At 47.7% G+C, this 17,267-nt stretch overlaps 1 protein-coding gene across 7 annotated transcripts in view; it reads left to right on the top strand.

The window, feature by feature from the left end:
- WT1 (WT1 transcription factor) overlaps positions 1–17,267 on the top strand; it is a 46,206-nt gene that overhangs the window by 2,222 nt on the left and 26,717 nt on the right. For 2 of the 7 annotated variants that reach the window (XM_010333139.3, XM_010333134.3), the window contains exons 1-5: positions 2,071–2,820; positions 4,656–4,778; positions 5,223–5,325; positions 15,609–15,686; positions 16,706–16,756. In XM_010333139.3, coding sequence (XP_010331441.1) covers positions 2,811–2,820; positions 4,656–4,778; positions 5,223–5,325; positions 15,609–15,686; positions 16,706–16,756 — 365 coding nt within the window. In that variant the 5' untranslated portion in view covers positions 2,071–2,810. Of the gene's footprint in view, positions 1–2,070; positions 2,821–4,655; positions 4,779–5,222; positions 5,326–15,608; positions 15,687–16,705; positions 16,757–17,267 lie in introns of those variants that run through there. The other 5 variants (XM_039470952.2, XM_039470951.2, XM_039470954.2 and 2 more) reach the window with 3 other exon arrangements.

Here is a 17,267-nt window from a genome sequence, read left to right as displayed (position 1 = left end):
GCGGAGAATCTGGGATCAGTGTCCCGCGGAGGAATCGCAAGCAGACCCAAGGGTTGCCTCCACTCTATGCCTTTAGTTAGTGAAAATAGTGTTTTGTACTCAAGGGGCGTCGGACAACTTAGCGCTGAGGCTTGTGTTCTTTGATAAGATCGCGCTACCTCTGTTTAGCAGGTTGAGTTACTAAGTCTCAGAGTCCCTGTCTATAAGAGGACAGCTGGGATGGGCAACCTGGAGATTGGACCCGGCTTGGTTATTCTTCAGAGATGCAGAAGCGCAACCCACCATCATCTTGGGGCTTTAAATATAGAACTCCGCAACCCATCTAAACATCTGTAACTGAGAAACCGTGAATCTCTGCATGTGGGCTATTTGGAGAGGGTTGAGAAACCGTTGAGTCCATGCCCCTGGGGCACAAAATACTACTTTTCCATTATCGTTTTAGTACTTCTAGGGGATTTTTGAAACCTAGGCTCTGTCCCTTCAGTTTGGGTCTCTTGCCCAGCCCTCTTCAGGGCAGATCTGGTGCCTGTGGTCTTAACACCCAGAAAGGGGTGGAACTTTGAGTTTTGCAGCCAGCGGGCATTACACTTCTGGAAAATATCTGGATTCCTCTATAATACTCAGGCGTGGTTGCCATAGAGAAAAAGTTTAAAGGGGACCAGGACTAGCAGGTGAATGTATCCTCCCTATCCACCCTGGAGAAAAATCCCAATGGGGGGAAGGCCCCAGATTCAGATCATACAGCCTGGAAGCGCTATCTTTAGGTTTAAGTTTTGTCTTGCAATGAAAACAGATGGGTTGAGCTTACCCAGCCACTGAGGATCATTGGGCAGCTTGGATGTGAGAAGCGCTCAAGCTGCTACCCTAGAGTGGGCAACAAGGGTGGCCCTAGAGAATCTGGATTTATTCTTTTGATTTCCAGGGTTCCTGCTGCTTTCCCAGGAATGCAGGGTCTGGCCTGAGACTTAGGCTGTGAGAGGCAAGGGCATCAACTCTCTCAAAAACGTGGAAATGGCCATCAGAGCGCTAAGGCCAAACCCTAGGGGAGAGGAATTGTGGTTGTCTCTGGATCCCTAGGACAGCCTAGCCATGGTGCACAGGCAGGGGCAATTGCTGGTATCCACTCACAACCCTTCACACAACTTCACGAGAATGTTCATATTTCAATTTCTTAAATAGTATACCTGGCATCCTAATCTTGTAAACATTAATTTAGCAAAGATCAGTCACCTACTTGGCCAGGCACTAGGGAGTGAATATTAATTAAGACAATGGCCTCAAGAACCTTTGCAAGAAGCTCACAGCCTGATCCTGGAGAAGCCCTTGTTTTGAATGAAGAAATCCAGGCTCTATGAGATTAGGTGGTAGAGCTGGGATTTGAACCCAGACCATTCCAGGGTGTTTCTACTCCTTTTCGAGGGATCTTGGCCCCACTGTTGAGACAGAATTCTTCTGGCCCGCTGGAGGGGCGCCAAACTCTGAGTCCATGTGTAAGGGTTGAAGGGTTTGTGAAGGCAGAAGTGAGGGTGAGGACTTAGGTAGCCCCAGACTAGATGCAAGGCTTAAGGAGGAGAGGAAGAAAAGCTTGATAGAGCCGGAGGCAGTGGCTCACACCTGTAATCCCAGCACTTTGGGAGGCCAAGGAGGTTGGATAACCTGAGGTCAGAAGTTCGTGACCAGCCTGACCAACATGGCGAAACCACCATCTCTACTAAGAAAAAAAAAAAGTAGCAGGGCGTGATGGCGTGCTCCTGTATTCCCAGCTACTTGAGGCTGAGGCATGAGAATCGCTTGAACGGGGGGTGGTGAGGGGGGTGGCGGCAGAGATTGCGGTGAGCTGAGATTGTGCCACTGCACTGCAGCCTGGGCGACAGAAAAACTCCGTCTCAAGAAAAAATAAAATGGTCGCTTGCTAGTCTACGCCTGATCCCGCAGCCCGTCGGGCTGGCAGAACGCTAACTCATGATTAGGCCTGGGATAATCAGGTCACCCAGGGTCAGGTGTGGAAGCCTGCGAAGACCGAGGGCCAAAGGCTCCCCCTTTCGGTCACGTACGAGAGGGTATTTTGCTAGGGGACGGGTTTTCCCGGATCCCGGTGCAGCTGCAGTCCTCGTTTTCAGCCTTCCGATCACCTTCCTGGCTGAGTCTGCTGTCCATTTCATCCCTCAGCTCTCCCAGCGGGTCTGGGCCAGGCGGTTCCCCGCTTCTCTACTGCCGCGGGCGGGGGAGGAGGGCGCCGAGCGCGTCTCGCCTCTTCGCCTCTTCGCTCGCGGTCAAGGTTGCGCTCCTCTCCCCGGCCGGGACTAACCGTGGGAAAGGCGCTACCTTGGCCACTCATGTCTCTCCCTCCAAGGGCTGTACAAGGAGGCTTTGAACACGCTGCTCCTTCTAGCCAGCAGCTGTCCCTCCCCCGGCCCCTGCCCCCGCACTCTCTGCGCCAGGCCCAGAGCGGGGTCCAGGGACAGTGAGCTCTAATCAAACCCGCGTCCGATAAGCTTCTAATTAAAAGAGACCTCCCTCCGCTCCGCAGGCGCTTTCACCACTGCCCCTTCCGGGGGGAGCTGAAGAAGGGGTTCCAGGCCGGTCTCTACCCGCCGCCGAGGTCTGCGTGTCCCGTCTGGGAGGGGGCCTAGGAAGCCTCCCGGGCCACGGGTATCCTTGGGCCCGAGTTCTGGGGTGGGGACGGACGTCGCGAGCGTGGGTGCCGCAGCCGGGGACCCACGGCCCTTGCCGGGCACGCAGTTGCATAACAGGGCTCAGGATTGCGCAGTGCCCCGGGTCCCTGACTACTCATCCTCGTCGGCTCAGGAATGGAGAAGGGTTCGTCTAGAGAAAACTTCTTTGTCGCTTCTATTTCTCCTCTCTCTTTCTTTAAAAAAGTTTCCTTTTAGAAATTCGGCTTTCCCTCTGGGCAATAGTGGGTGCCCGGAGCCAAATTTCGTTTGTAAGCTGATCGATAGGCCTCAAAGAGGGCCAGGCCTCAGGTTTCAAAAGGAAGTCTCTGGAAGCCCAAGGGTACTCACCCTCGCCTGAGAGCTAACGGGGCCGGGGGTTATCTTTGCCCACTTAGCAGGCGAGAAATGGAGGCCCTCTGGGGTCATGCAGATGATAAAAGCTGGTGGCTTCTCAAATCTCCACAAAGTGTAGTGCTGAGCAGTGTGTGAGACTTAAGCCTGGACCTGTACTACCCTGGAGTTAAGATTTGCCTTTTCCTTTCTTCCGTTGTACTCTGCCACACCATCCTGAGCAGGGGCAACAGGCTCCTGCCTCTGTTGCCCCGGAGAGGGCAAAGGAAGCTTGTTTTTTTTCTTTCTTTTCTTGGATCGGGGGCTGCTGCGTGTGCATGTGTGTTTTCGAAACTAGAGGTAAGGATGCCTGGGGTCACTGCTTGCTCATCAGCTCAGTCCTTCTTAAGTCTTTGGAGGCACTTGTTGCAGAACTTTGATCAAATCGGGTAAGAGTGGGAGAATGGGTGATGTCTGATCCAACTTACGCCTTAAAATTTTGTGAAGTTTAGAGACCCAGGACAGTCGCTGGGCCAGGAGGATCTGAGGCTGGTGGGGTGGCCCTGCCAGGATCCCATAGGAGCAGCTCTCCTTTGCCATTGTGCCTGGACTCCGGAGATTATAGAGGAATGGACCCCACCCTTGGGCTCCAGGGCCAAGGACAGACCTTTAGCGAAGGATGCTTTTCCCCAGAGGCAGCAACAGCTTTCCAGAAGCTTGTGGGGGTATATGTTTAAAGCAATTTAGTAACAAAAATCATAAAAGACTGTGTTTGCCAACTGAGGCACCACGTTCTTTTTCCGACTTTTGGAGACATGGGTAAGAATGCCAGAATTACCCCGGGGGTAAACTGAGGCGGAGGACCCAAGCACTACCATGGCGGGAAAGGGAGATACAGTGTCAGGCACCCTCTAAAGGAAACTGTCCGCCTGGAGAGCAAGGAAGTGGGCTCCTAGGGCAGTGGTCAGGGTCGGCCTGGGCGCAATGTGGGTCCCACAGGGAAGGAGGAGAGCGCAGGTTGCCATCTGAAGGCCCAACTGGAAGGGGGCCTTGTTTCCCCCTCACCAGCTTTCCCTTGGGCCTCGGGTGTCGCGGTGTCGGGTTGGGTAGTCCCAGATAGATAACATTACTCGGCAATTACTCTTCCCATTTTTAAGACCAGGCCATTTAACTGGCTCCGAGTAATTAATGAAAGTTGGTGCGCAGGCCCCTGATTTACAGTTCAGAGTCAGCGCGGGGTTAGCCCAGCAGATCCATTTCGCTTGCCCGCACTGCTCCTGCCCTAGAGCTGCGGAGTTTGTTTTTTGGGGGTGAACAACTTTCTTTGTCGATCAGTTTTATACTTAATCTGCCAGAGGGTCGCTGCAGAAGCGGCAGAGACAGTGGAAGACTGAGGCATGAATAAATTGGGAAAAAGCGAGGTCGGGGCTTTAGTTGCAAAAGGGTAGAGAAGCCTGTCCAGAGGTCGCATCCAGGGGCTTGGGTAGTCTTTCCGCTGAAAGTCCCGGGGGCTGGTGGGGCGGGGGTCTCCTCCGCTGGGGTTCCGAATGCGGGGTTCAGCGCGCCCCCCACTCGTGGCTGGTTCAGATCCACAGTCCCTGTCTCGCGAGAACACCGCTGACGCTGTGCTTCTCTCCGCCCCTCCCGCAGGTTACAGCACGGTCACCTTCGACGGGACTCCCAGCTACGGTCACACGCCCTCGCACCACGCGGCGCAGTTTTCCAACCATTCCTTCAAGCACGAGGACCCCATGGGCCAGCAGGGCTCGCTGGGTAAGGCGGCGACAACCTAGTGGAGTCCCTCTCCCCTTCTTCTATGCTATTCCTCCCTCCCCCCAGGAATTCCCAACCCACAGCAAATTAGATAAAGGAGGACATCTAAAAGATCTTAGAAATCATTGGCCCAATGGCACTGTATTTAAAGGAAAAGATTGGCTCTTCCTCCATCCCAAGTACGTTAGGGACATCGCCATCGCCCTCCAACCAAGTCCACGAATGTCTGGAGGGCCTTTTGGGTGCACCGGGCGGCGACTGCTAGGAGAACGTAAAATGAGGCTTAGCTCGTTGCATTGGGGATGGCCTCGCTCTGCACACCCCGCATCCAGGCCCCAGTGCCCCAGGCTCAGGATCTCGCGTCTCCCCCAACCCCTGCCCCGAAACGTCTTACCCTGAGCCCTTGGGGCGCACTCGCTCAGTTGTCCTCGGCTCTCTCTGCAGGTGAGCAGCAGTACTCGGTGCCGCCCCCAGTCTACGGCTGCCACACCCCAACCGACAGCTGCACCGGCAGCCAGGCTTTGCTGCTGAGGACGCCCTACAGCAGGTAGGAAGGCGCTGGGCTTCGCGTCTGGGTCCCTGGGACCCCGGAGGGGACGCATGAGCCGGCGGACTTGGGAACGCCCCAGCCGGGCAACCCTGACTGCTGGCATGCAGGGTCTTGGAGGCACGAGACGCCTCGACCCCAGTACTGCTTAGAGTAAATTAAAGCTGATCTCCCCGGTGTCTGAGTTCTTATTTTGTATAAAAATGAGGACAATTACTGTTTGGAGCTGAAGAAGAAGGAGCGGCGCTCTAAAAGTTATTATTTTTAGAAGGTCTTTACTGGGAGGAATTTGCCTTGTCGGGACTAAAGATTAAACGCAGAGTCCACTCTCACTCAGTTAACCCATCCATTGGCCACACCTGCCAGACACCTTCGACGGCGCGAACCCTCGGCCACACAGCCTTTGGCCACAGCCTTCTCCCCACCTCAACCCTTCAGGGTTTCGGCCCGCCGTAGCACTTTGTGAGGGTCGTTCCCAGCCTCCCTGCCACGCTCTCCCGTGAGCCCCCAGCCTGGGTGTGGGACGGAGGTCGGGTTGCAGCAGGACCCTGCGGGGAGGCTGCTCTGGCCCGCGTGGGACCTTCTTCCTGTGCGCGGGAGGCCCCAAGACCAGCTTCATCCCCCTCCAAGCTTTTCCCCGGTCCGTGCTTCCTCTTCTAGCCTCTTGCTCCACTTCTCTCCCCCAAATTTCTTCTTCAACTTTGGGTGAACTTGGCCGGCCGCCCGCGTCTGCGATAGGGTTGCCTAGTAACTGCGGCGCACACCAGCCCGTGCGGGGCGGGAAGGTGGGGCGGGAAGGTGGGGCGGGGGCCGGGGAGCGGCCTCGCGCGGCGTGTGCGGCCGGCGATTGGGCGCGCATGACCTCATAGCCCCCCTCCTCCTGGGTGCTCCTGGATCCTGACACCAGCTGCCCCCAAGCCCATCCCCATCCTCCTGCCCCTCCGCGCGGGGACCCGGGGCTGACGTCAAGGGAAGGAGGTAGTGAGGTCATGAAGGAAGGAAAAGCGCCTGCCCTGGGAGATTGGGTGGGGGAGTGGCCGCGCCTGGGGGACCGTCCAGTCCCGCAGGTGGAGGAGGGGCGGGAGTCCTCGATCCGGAGCGAGGCGCAGCCCTAGGCCCTTGCTGCCTTTATGAGAGTGAGCCCGGGGCTGGCCTGACCTCCGCATCTAAGGCTCTCTTGCCCGGGAGTTCCTAGAGAGGTGCAGGGACGCGCCCCTTCTATTTCTAACACCTGAGGCGCGCAGACTGGGGAAACCTTTTTTGTTTGTTTGTTTTGTTTTTCTCAGAACGTCCGGTTTATCTTTTCGAATCTTGGATTCCTCATCACATTTTCTTGGGGGACGAGGAGGCAGGCAGTGGGCAAGGACATGAAATGGTCACACCTCCCCAACCGTATTTTTCTGCGGGACGAGGAGGCAGGCAGTGGGCAAGGACGTGAAATGGTCACACCTCCCCATCCTTATTTTTCTGCCTCTCTAGCTAGAAATCATTCCTGTTCTGCACTGCAGGCGCGGCATTCTGCCCCAAGCCTGTCAGCTCAGCGCCTCCCCTCGGTGGGTCAAGTCCCTGGAATGGGGGCAGGATTCGCAGTTATTCTCCGCGGTCAATCTCCTCCCCTAGCAGAACTGGCAGCGGGGTCCGTTGTCATTCTTCCAGAGTAGCTGCTCCCGTCCATTGCCAGGGTGTCATTGCTGTTATTCTAGTAGCCATCAGGAGGGCTGTTGGAACGGTTCCCGCTAATGACCTTGGTCCACCCCTTCCTCCTTGGCTCCTGTGGACTCAGTTGGTGTCTCACACTAGGCTGAGAGAAGACCTTGATGCTGGAGTGGGTGCTTTTGAGATGGAAGTTTTCTTGGGGGTTGGGGGCTGTGAAGGCATTGCAGTCCCGTGAATCAGTGACACACACATGCCTTACTCCCCTCTCCCAAGCCGAGATTCTCACCCTGTGGGACCCTAGGAAGAGGTCCATCAGAGGACCTGGCAGCCTTGACAGAGGAGTACAAGAAAAAGCGATCACTACCGCTGGTTTAATAGCAATTCTCCAGGGTGCCTGTGGTGGATTTTGACTTAGGTCTGACTTTGTGGTTGCCAGGGAAGTAGGAAAAATTACGTACATTTTTACATTTTCTAATCCAGCCTCTGATTGGCCACTGTTTTAAGCACTTTGTCAAATTCACCTTTAAGAAATATTTGTTTCTTTCTTTGTAATTCATGAACTTTCTTTTGTCCTGTTATTTTTACACGAATCCAATAAAAATACTATTTTTTTCCTCTCACAGAAAGTTTCCTGAGTAGTAACATCTCAAAAAAGAATTTGTGACCCCTGTAGGAAGAGTTTGTTCCCTTGAAATTTGTACTGTCTGGATCTTGAAAGCTCCATTCACCTTAAATTAACATTTCCAGTTTTCAAAGATCCTGTGCTTCCCTTGCAGTCTAAAGATGGATGGGCAGGTATAGGGATGTTTTAAAACTGGGTCTGTGCACCAACATTACTGCAGTTATGTGGTTTCCTTCTTTCCCACTCCCAAGCACGTTTGAAAGGGAATTTAAATGCTTTTGTGAATGCAGTGTTTGAAAAAACATAAAAATAGAGCTGAACTTTAATTGCTTAACAGCCTAACTTTTGGATTTTAGATACTCAGTGGTCCCTAGTTTCATTCATTTTTCTGTCTAAAATTTGGGATTTTCTAGGGAAAGCTTGCTTGTATTTTGTTTGCCTTGCTGCATTTGACCCCCGTTCATCTTTAGACTGCAAGGGAAGCACAGGATCTTTGAAAACTGGAAATGTTAATTTAAGGTGAATGGAGCTTTCAAGATCCAGACAGTACAAATTTCAAGGGAACAAACTTCCTACAGGGGTCACAAATTCTTTTTTGAGATGTTACTACTCAGGAAATTTTCTGTGAGAGGAAAAAAAAATAGTATTTTTATTGGATTCGTATAAAAATAACAGGACAAAAGAAAGTTCATGAATTACAAAGAAAGAAACAAATATTTCTTAAAGGTGAGGTCGAGTGCCCAGCTTTTTTTTTTTTTTTTTTTTTTTGAGACAGAGTCTTACTCTGTCGCACTGGAGTGCAATGGCGCAATCTTGGCTCACTGCAACTCCATCTCCTGAGTTTAAGGGATTTTCATGCCTCAGCTTCCCGAGTAGCTGAGATTACAGGTGCCCACCACCACACCTGACTAATTTTTGTCTTTTTAGTAGAGACAGGGTTTCACCATGTTGCTCAGGCTGGTCTCAAACTCCTGACCTCAGCTAATACACCCAGTTTGGCCTCGCAAAGTGCTGGGACTACAGGTATGAGCCACTGCACCGGGTCTCTCGCCAGTCTTTGGATCTACTTTCCCTTGCCAGCCTAAAAAAAAAGAAAGGTAATGGTACAGATTTGACATTAAATAAGCAGATTACAGTGTGGAGTGTGCTTTGAGGGCTTTTTCAAAATCCGGGCTCTTTCCTTGTCCCCCGCACAATTCCCTCCTTTCTCTCAGGTGGCAGATCTGAGGGGTTGCAGCTGCGTATTTATTTGTTGTGGCTCTTAACAGCAGTGAATAGAAAATGCACCCAATCAACAACTTACGGGAAGTGACAGGGGCTGATTTTCTCCATCCTCCTTACCCTCTCCCTTCATGTAGAACTTGGGTGGAGTTTTGTCTAAAGGTCACTAGTGTTTCTGAAACCAGGTGTTTGCCCTTATGGAACCCAGCGATCATTGCTGGATGAAAGCATGAGTCCCTATAATGTAATAACTGGAATTTATTGCATGCTGACTATATGTTGCTGTGTACGATGTTAAATGGTTCACTCAGTTTACTCATTCAACTCTTCTGACTACTCTTTGAGGCAGGTACTATAAGTTCTAGTTTACTGATGAGGAAATAAGTTCAGCCTCAAAGGAACTTGCTCAAGATCACACGGTACATAAGAATCAGAATCAGGATTTGATCCTCAGTCTCCGACTTCACAGCCCACCTGTGCTCTGAATCACCGAGTGACACCAGACCACGCAGGATTCCCCACCTGATTATTTCCCTTGTGTAATCAGTGTATCACTTTTGCTGATAAATCATAAGAGCACGTGCTTCTGTAGACTTACCATGTACCAGGTATCATTGTAAACACTTTGCAAGTATAGACTTAACTTAATCCACCTAGGGAGGACTCTCTGAGGGACACAACAGGTTACCACTCCCATTTTACAGAGGAGGAAACTAAAGCCCTGAGACGTGAATTTCCCCAGTGTGACAGAGTTAAGGGACGGAAGTTGTGTACAAATTCAAATAACACACCTCCAGAATGCATCCTTCTACCCTCTGCCTTTGCTTTCTCTCTAGATGGATAAGTGCCATTCTCTTTTTGAAGGTGGCATCTGTCCTCAGTCTTACTAGAGGATGATCTTCCACTTCCCACAGTTGTGAAAGAAGTCCAGTTATTCACGACTTTTACCCATAGTTTTCAATAGAAAGTTCTTAGTGGTTTAGGACGGTGTTTTCTCTGAAGGCCATTATCAGAAGCAGACTCGAGCATTCTCCTGAAGTCCAAACTCACAGAGCAGCTGTCTTTGAAACTCCAGACTCCTCCAGTTTCATCTTTACCACTGGGTGTGAACTGTTTGGGTGAAGTTCAGTCCAGGCACCTAAAGAATCACAGGGCAAAGACCTTTCTCCCTGTCCATCCAGACCCAGGAAGAATGACTGCTTCCAGGACCATCCTGATTTGGGATTGCCCAGAGAGAAGGTCCCAGGGAAAAGCATTCTCTGTCAGTGCAGGGAGTAGTGGGGTCCAACCTTAACAGGCACAATTCCCCCACTACTGTCTACCTAGAAAAGGCAGCTAGCTCGGCCTTTTCTAGGTAGAAAAGGCCTCTTTCCTTCCCAGAGTCGCTTTGCCTCATCTGTTTGCTGACCTCCTTGGAGACCCCCATCCTTGAAAGATTGATCCTTATAGCTACTTTGAAAAGTTCTGTGCACTGTGTTTGAAAAATATTTCCATGCACACTGATTGTTTCTTTTAGGCATTCTAGTACTTTCATTTGCCTTTTGCTATTTTATTAGATTTGCATATTCTTCTTTAGCAACTGTGCTACCAATTTAAATGAGGATATTTCCTTTTGCTGTACCTTTTGCCTGTTAGCAGGTAAAACCACTCGGACTCTGGAAGCTATCATTGCTAGTCTGTTTTGGATTGAATGGTGATGATTCACAAATGGTAACATTGACAGTGGAGCCTGTTACAAATAGATTGTTTTTCATGTGAGAGAAACTTACTTAGCAGCTGTAGAGTTTCTGGGAAATCTTGGGTTCCACAACTCAGTGGGAAGTGCTAATCCACCACTTGGGTTGGCCTTCAACAAAAACATAAATCAGATGACAGCCCATGCCCAAAACATAAAATGATGATTAACAATGCCTCTTTCACTTGTGTACCTATGCACATTTTACATTGTCTTTTCACTTAGTACAAAATCAGTATTTGTTTACCGCATGGATAGACAGAAGGTAAAAGGTCTGAAATGGCTTCCAGGGTGATGGGCGGTGTTCTCAAAGCCACAGGCTTGAATTAAACTCGTCTCCAGGGAGGAGGAAAAATCTAGTTCCAAATATTCCTGTAACTTTTGTGCTGACCAAGTGTTTATTAATAGAAATTGAATCCCCAGTGGGTTTTTCTTTGGTTAGCTGGTGAGCTTGTGAGAAATTACAATACCAAAAGAGTGACTGTGAAATAATTATTCATCATGGCCTGCTGGGCAGAAACTTCTAGGCAAGCAGGCTGCAAGGCACCTCAAAGGGAAGAGCACAGGAAAAGGGTGTGTGGAAGTCTGGCTGCACCCTCTGTTAGATTATTAGGTAAAGGTAAACTCACAGAGGCCTGGGGCACAGCTATGACAGAAAAAGCTGGAAACATGAATTCTAATCACAGATGCCAGTTATCTCTACTTTGAGCCTTTTTTATTTTATTTTTTGGATCATTTTCCATGATGTTACCTTGCCAGCCAGCAGCTATGTGGCAGAGATGACTCTAATCTCAGCCGGGTTAGATGGTTCTAGTCCCTTGATGACATGAATTATTCTGCTGAATGTAATAAACCGACTTAAAGATGAAAATGTGCTTGAATCACACATGCATTTGAGGAGTGGAGGAGTTCTCGTCTAGATAATAGCTGAGCTTTTTTTCTTCCTTTCTTTTTGTGCAGAGGTCGAGAACTTAATAATACTGCAGTTCAGGCCAAAACAAACTCTATATGATCTACTACTGATTTCCTTTTAAGCTCCCCCTTTTTGCTAGGACTGACTTCCTTTTATTTTACTCCAACTTGCATTAATCCCAGTTGTAGAAGTTTCTTTCCTCTTTCCCTTGCCTCCAACTTCAAACGTTCTTACATAGGAAACAAGTGACTTTTTTTTTTTTTTTTTAAAGATCTACTTAAAAAATATAAAGAACACCATGACTTTTGGAATACATTTTGGCAGCCTGCAATTTGAGAGTTCACTTCCGAACAGGCAGAGTTAGACGGTTGGAGCTGAAATGCCTACGTGACCACAGTGGTCGCTGTAAGCCAAACCACCTGCTTATCTCATCTCCTCTGGGAATGAGGTGGTCAGCACCTACAGTGCTTACTGAGTAATTAGATGCTTCATTTGCCAGAGGCTGTATATTCCTTGAATGAAACTGCCTCTTTCCATGGGCTTTAATGATGAGAGCTGGGTGTTGAGCGATTGCCCAAAGAGATCAGAGCCTGAGCACGCTTGGGCCCAGTACTTTAGCTCCAGTTCACATTTTTGTCCTCTCTCCAGCGGCCGTTATTGTCATTGCTGTCATTGACTTCCACGTGAAAGGTTGTGCCAGCCAGACCCACTGACTGAGCAGCAAGGAGCCCCAGCCAGCAGAAGGCAGGATGTGGTTGAAACTGTGCTCTGATCCTATCTCTGGCCTCAGGAAACCTATTAGTAGCTTGGGGATTTTCTGAAAGTCCCTCTCCCCCATAGTCCTCTCCACCGTCTCTCCTCTTCTGAGAGTTTCGGGCTAAGCAGTCAGCACAGCTAGAATCACAAAATAGTCTTCTACTGGGATCTTGGCATACTGTCCTTAGTGAGCTGAAGAGGATGCATGGGGCATCTTGCAGCATCGTCATTTTCTAGAGACTGAGTAGGTCACGATGTTCCCTTGAGCCTATTCCCTTTCACATCCAGACTCTTGTCTGTATTATTATTATTATTATTATATGAATGGTAGTGAGAGGATGAGGCTCAGAGGCCACATAATGCCAGGGTGCCTTCATAGGGGCAGGGCAGAGTGAGGGTGGAGGCATCAGGCATGCCAGCACTAGGCCTCTTTCTGTGTCTCAATCCTTATCTAATAAATGGGGACTCATAATTACATCTGCCTCACAAAGTTGTGAGCAGTATTGAGAATGTGTGAAGTGCTGTACAAAACTTGGTAGGTTAGAACAAATTAAAGTATATTATCTATATCGTCTTCAAAGGGCCATTGAGGGCATTACCTTCTATGGACCTCACAACGTTGCTGTACAGTTGGACTGATTGAGATTAATATTCCCATTGGACAGATGAGAAAACTGAGGGGCAGGGAGCTGCACTGATTTGCTCAATGTCCCAAAACTTATAGAACATCACTGTCCAGTAGAAACATAACGCAAGCCATACATGTAATTTGCAATTTACTAGTAACCACATTCAAAAAATGAGAAACTATGAAGTTAATTTTTCAAATAGCACATTTGACTCAATATAGCCAAAAATCTTACCATTTTAATGTGTGGCATGAGTCACAGGTGGCCAGTGGCTACCATATTCGTTAGTACAGTACACAGTATTTATTAAGTACACATTAGAAAGAGTCATATATGTAAGACATAGGCCCTGGATTTGAGAAGGTTTGCCTTCTGAGGGTCAAGAAAATACCATTGAAAATATTGGCTAGGCAGGGTGGCTCAAGTCTGTAATCCCACCACTTCAGGAGACTGAGGCGGGTGGATCACCTGAGTGAGGTTAGGAGTTTGAGACCAGCCTGACCAACATGGTGAAACCCCATCTCTACTAAAACTACAAAAAGTAGCCAGGCATAGTGGCGGGTGCTGGCAATCCAGCTACTCCAGAGGCTGAGGCAGGAGAATCACTTGAACCACAGAGACAGAGGTTGCAGTGAGTTGATATAGCATCACTGCACTCTAGCCTGGGCAACAGAGGGAGACCCCATCTAAAAAAATTTTTTTAAAATTTTCTCTTTGGGGTACTTCCTTATAGAGACCTTAGAAATCAATCAGAATATTCCTTAAGTCTGTGAGAAAACTTCCAACTCATAAAGTTAGATATTTGGGATTCATTCACCCTTCTGCGTCAACGTCTGTCACTCACCTTTCTTTCCCAATTTTCTTGAAAATTATGATTTTTGGAGTCATATGAAAGGATGAAATAGTTTCAGAAAGATCCCACATTCCCAAAGGGCCTAGGAAAATTGTCAACTGGGGCTGAGTGATTTTAGTTGGTGAACAATTTTTAAAAAATTAGTGACAAAAATATAGAGCTGCCTGGGGAATACAATGCCTGTTGGCTGAGATTAATGGCAAGATTAATAAATGGATTGCTTGATGAAAAGGCGCAGGAGAACAAAAACCAGTAGAGAGATTGTGGAGGAGGCCGCTTATTAATGAACTGTCAGCCCAAAGAAAGTTCAAGAAACTCTCCCGTGGTAAATGCAGCAGGCTGGCACTTCTAATAAAAGTTGGGGTCCTTCAGGAATTAATTACTCCAGTCTTACAGCAAGAATTTGTGGAATTGCAAAATGTTGTGGCACAGACCAGCACGGGCTGCTGCTGCAAGCCGGGAAGCTGCAGGAGAAACTCATCATTTTTTTTCATTGATATGTAGGATATTGTAGTAGCATAATAGCTAGTCAGACACAGGGATGAGTGACGGCGTCCAGATATACACTGACTAATGACACGGCACATACTTTGAGTTTGAAGTCACTTCACTTTTTATATGCAAAATTCCCTCCTGGAATCTGATTTCCTCCTTATCCTGTATACCCACCACTAAGGAGTTCTGAATAATTTTCAGAGTTATTATATGAGAGTCGGATGGACTCTGCCACGATTCATCAAGCTATGTGGAAAGAGAGCACAGAGTTCATTTATTCTGAGTTGCTATAATTTCCCTCTCCCCTCCACAAGTTCCCAGTTATACTTGGTCTGAAAAAAACCTTTCTGAATTAAAATTTCATGTTGCCTCTGCCCAGTGAAGCGGCCTAAGAATGCCATGACCAGACAGAGATGGTCTGAAATCTGCAACCTGAAACCACACATCAGATATTGAATGCCTCTTATCTTTTTTCACTTCTGCCATGAAGGTAGAGTGAAATGTTTCTTCTGTAATGTGTTTAGAACAAGAGGTCCCAGGCAAACTCTTAGTTTCTTGGGTCTCAAATTTCATAATTAACCATTTCAGTTCAGGCCTAAATTTATTCCTGATGGAGCTTGGTAACTTAGGAGATCTCTGGCAATTCATTCATGTGCTCATTTTCTAGGAATGAGATAAATACAGAGGGGACACAACAGCTTTTGGCTGGTTTACATGGTGGTGTAAGACTCTTCTTTGGAGTCTTAATATAAGTGATCAGTCATTTCCCCTCATAGAATCTTATAGAACTGGGCTTTTTTTTTTTTTTGACATTTGACTTGTACCAAGATTATAAAACATATAGAAAATGATTCCTTCAGCTGTGCATCGAGTTTATCATCATCTTTCTTCTGCTTGTCACATCCTTGCCTTTTAGACCATTTATCACCTATCACTCTTTGACTTTTTAGACCCTCATAATCCACATGATACTTATCCTTTTGATTAAAACAACTTAATGGCCTTTTCACGAATAATTAATCTGCTGTCTTTACTTTCAGCTCCAGGCTTTTAACTTTAATGTTGAGTTATCCAGCCTGCGTTGCCTTTCAAAGTTTCACTCCCCTTAGCCTTTTCCCCTCAAAGGTTTAATACTTCTTTAGAAACTTCAATGGTTGCTATACTAAGGTTTTAAAAAATGCTTCTGAGTTACTCTCCCATCTTTTCTGCTGTGTATGAAGTGTATAACTGTGCAGAGATCAGTGGGATGAAATGAACATAATTTCGGACTTGGATTTTCTGGCATTCTGGAAAATGTGGAGGCTTATACTCTCAAGAACCGTTAAAACTCTGTTGCTTTTGAAGAAAAAATAGTGTATTATTTTGTGGTTATGTGTTTGTAACTCTGGATGTTTTTCTAACAGTGACAATTTATACCAGATGACCTCCCAGCTTGAATGCATGACCTGGAATCAGATGAACTTAGGAGCCACTTTAAAGGGGTAAGGTCTTCTCTATTCCATTGCCTTTCCACAGTAACTCACACCTGTTTGAACCATTTTAAAAGTGCTTAGAACTTACGAAGAGAGTGCAGTTTTAGAAGAATGGGCAGAGCTCTCTGTGGCATTAGAATGCTTTCCTCCTTCCCCTAGTTGATGAGTTCTGTTCAGTATTAAATTTTCAAAAACATAAATAGGCAGTGTCTTTATCTGGAACAAGGAATATGGGGGACAAAGCCATTCAACCTCATTTAATAATTGCGTTTTACTATGATATCACAGTTGTTAACCATTCCGCTATCTTATCAAGAGGTGCTTTGGGTGTACAAAGTCCAGGATCCAAACTCATATTTGTGTGACGCTGATCTGGGTAATTCACAGTCCGATATGCCCATACCTGATTGCACCAACAGGGTTTTTCTTTCCATACTTGATCATACAACCACAATAGGGAGAATATAGCCAGGAAACATAAGGGGGCTACTCTTTGCACCTAAAAGTGAAAGAAAAAAAAAAAAAAAAAGAAGAAGAAGAAGAAGGCGGCGGCCGGTGGGACCTGCTTTCACCAGTGAAAGAACTCTTTTCATTTTCTAATAAATACGAAGAGATGGACAATAGCGTAGAACACTCGTGAAGTGCCTGCAGCATGTTGGGTGCTCTTCCAGATTAACTCGTCTTATCTTCCCAACACCCTCCTGAGGGCTAAGTACTGCTTGGTTTACAGATGAGTAAACCAAGCTCAGAGTGTTAACTTACTTCCCAAGTTCACATCCTGCTAAGTGCTGGAGCCGGGATTCCAAGTCCACATCTCATTCCAAAGCCCAAGCTCTTTGCAGCCTCCAGGTGGTTCTTTTCACTCCACCGTTGGCCCCAGTGGGACTGGGGACTCAGTTCAGCACTCTTGACAGCTAGCTTGATGTCTCTGTTTATTGAGGGGCTTTTCATTGGATTCTGGGATCTGGGGGGCTTGCCAGAGCCATGCATGCTCCATTCCCCACTCCCCACCTCTTCTTCTCTTCTAGAGTTGCTGCTGGGAGCTCCAGCTCAGTGAAATGGACAGAAGGGCAGAGCAAGTGAGTGGACAATGCGGAGATGGCCAAGCAAATGGTGTAGGCCTTATTGACTGGCACCTGGGGCAATGCAGGAGTTAGGACTGACGTGGGTATTCAGGGTAGCATTTGGTGGATGGGAAGAGTCTCTCTCCCCCGCCCCCACCTCTTCTTGTTGGTCGTACACTGCTGGGGATGAAATGGAAGGAGTGGCATTTCTCATCAGCGTGCTCCTGGAAAACAATTTAAAGACGATGCAGTAGGAATCCTGCTCATTTCTTTGTGAAGATTTCACAAAGTACTAAATTTGTGGCATTACATATATTCCCGTTAGATGAGTCAAGTCTTTCAGTCTTAAGTTAACTTGCTTTTTCTTTATTTACCTTTAAAGCTCTCAGGGAGAACTTACCCTAAGTCTGAGGCCAGGCTTTGCAAAGACTTGTTTTTTGTTGTTTTTCAAAGGTTTTTATTTTTTATTTTTTATTTTTTAATTTTGATTCCCAAACATTTGCACCTTTCCCAGCCCTATACCTGG

The sequence above is a fragment of the Saimiri boliviensis genome, chromosome 6 (assembly GCF_048565385.1).
Source record: "Saimiri boliviensis isolate mSaiBol1 chromosome 6, mSaiBol1.pri, whole genome shotgun sequence".
Lineage (NCBI taxonomy): Eukaryota > Metazoa > Chordata > Mammalia > Primates > Cebidae > Saimiri > Saimiri boliviensis.
The sequence above is the reverse complement of the archived record's forward strand: the minus strand, read 5'-3'. Positions and strand labels throughout refer to the sequence as shown.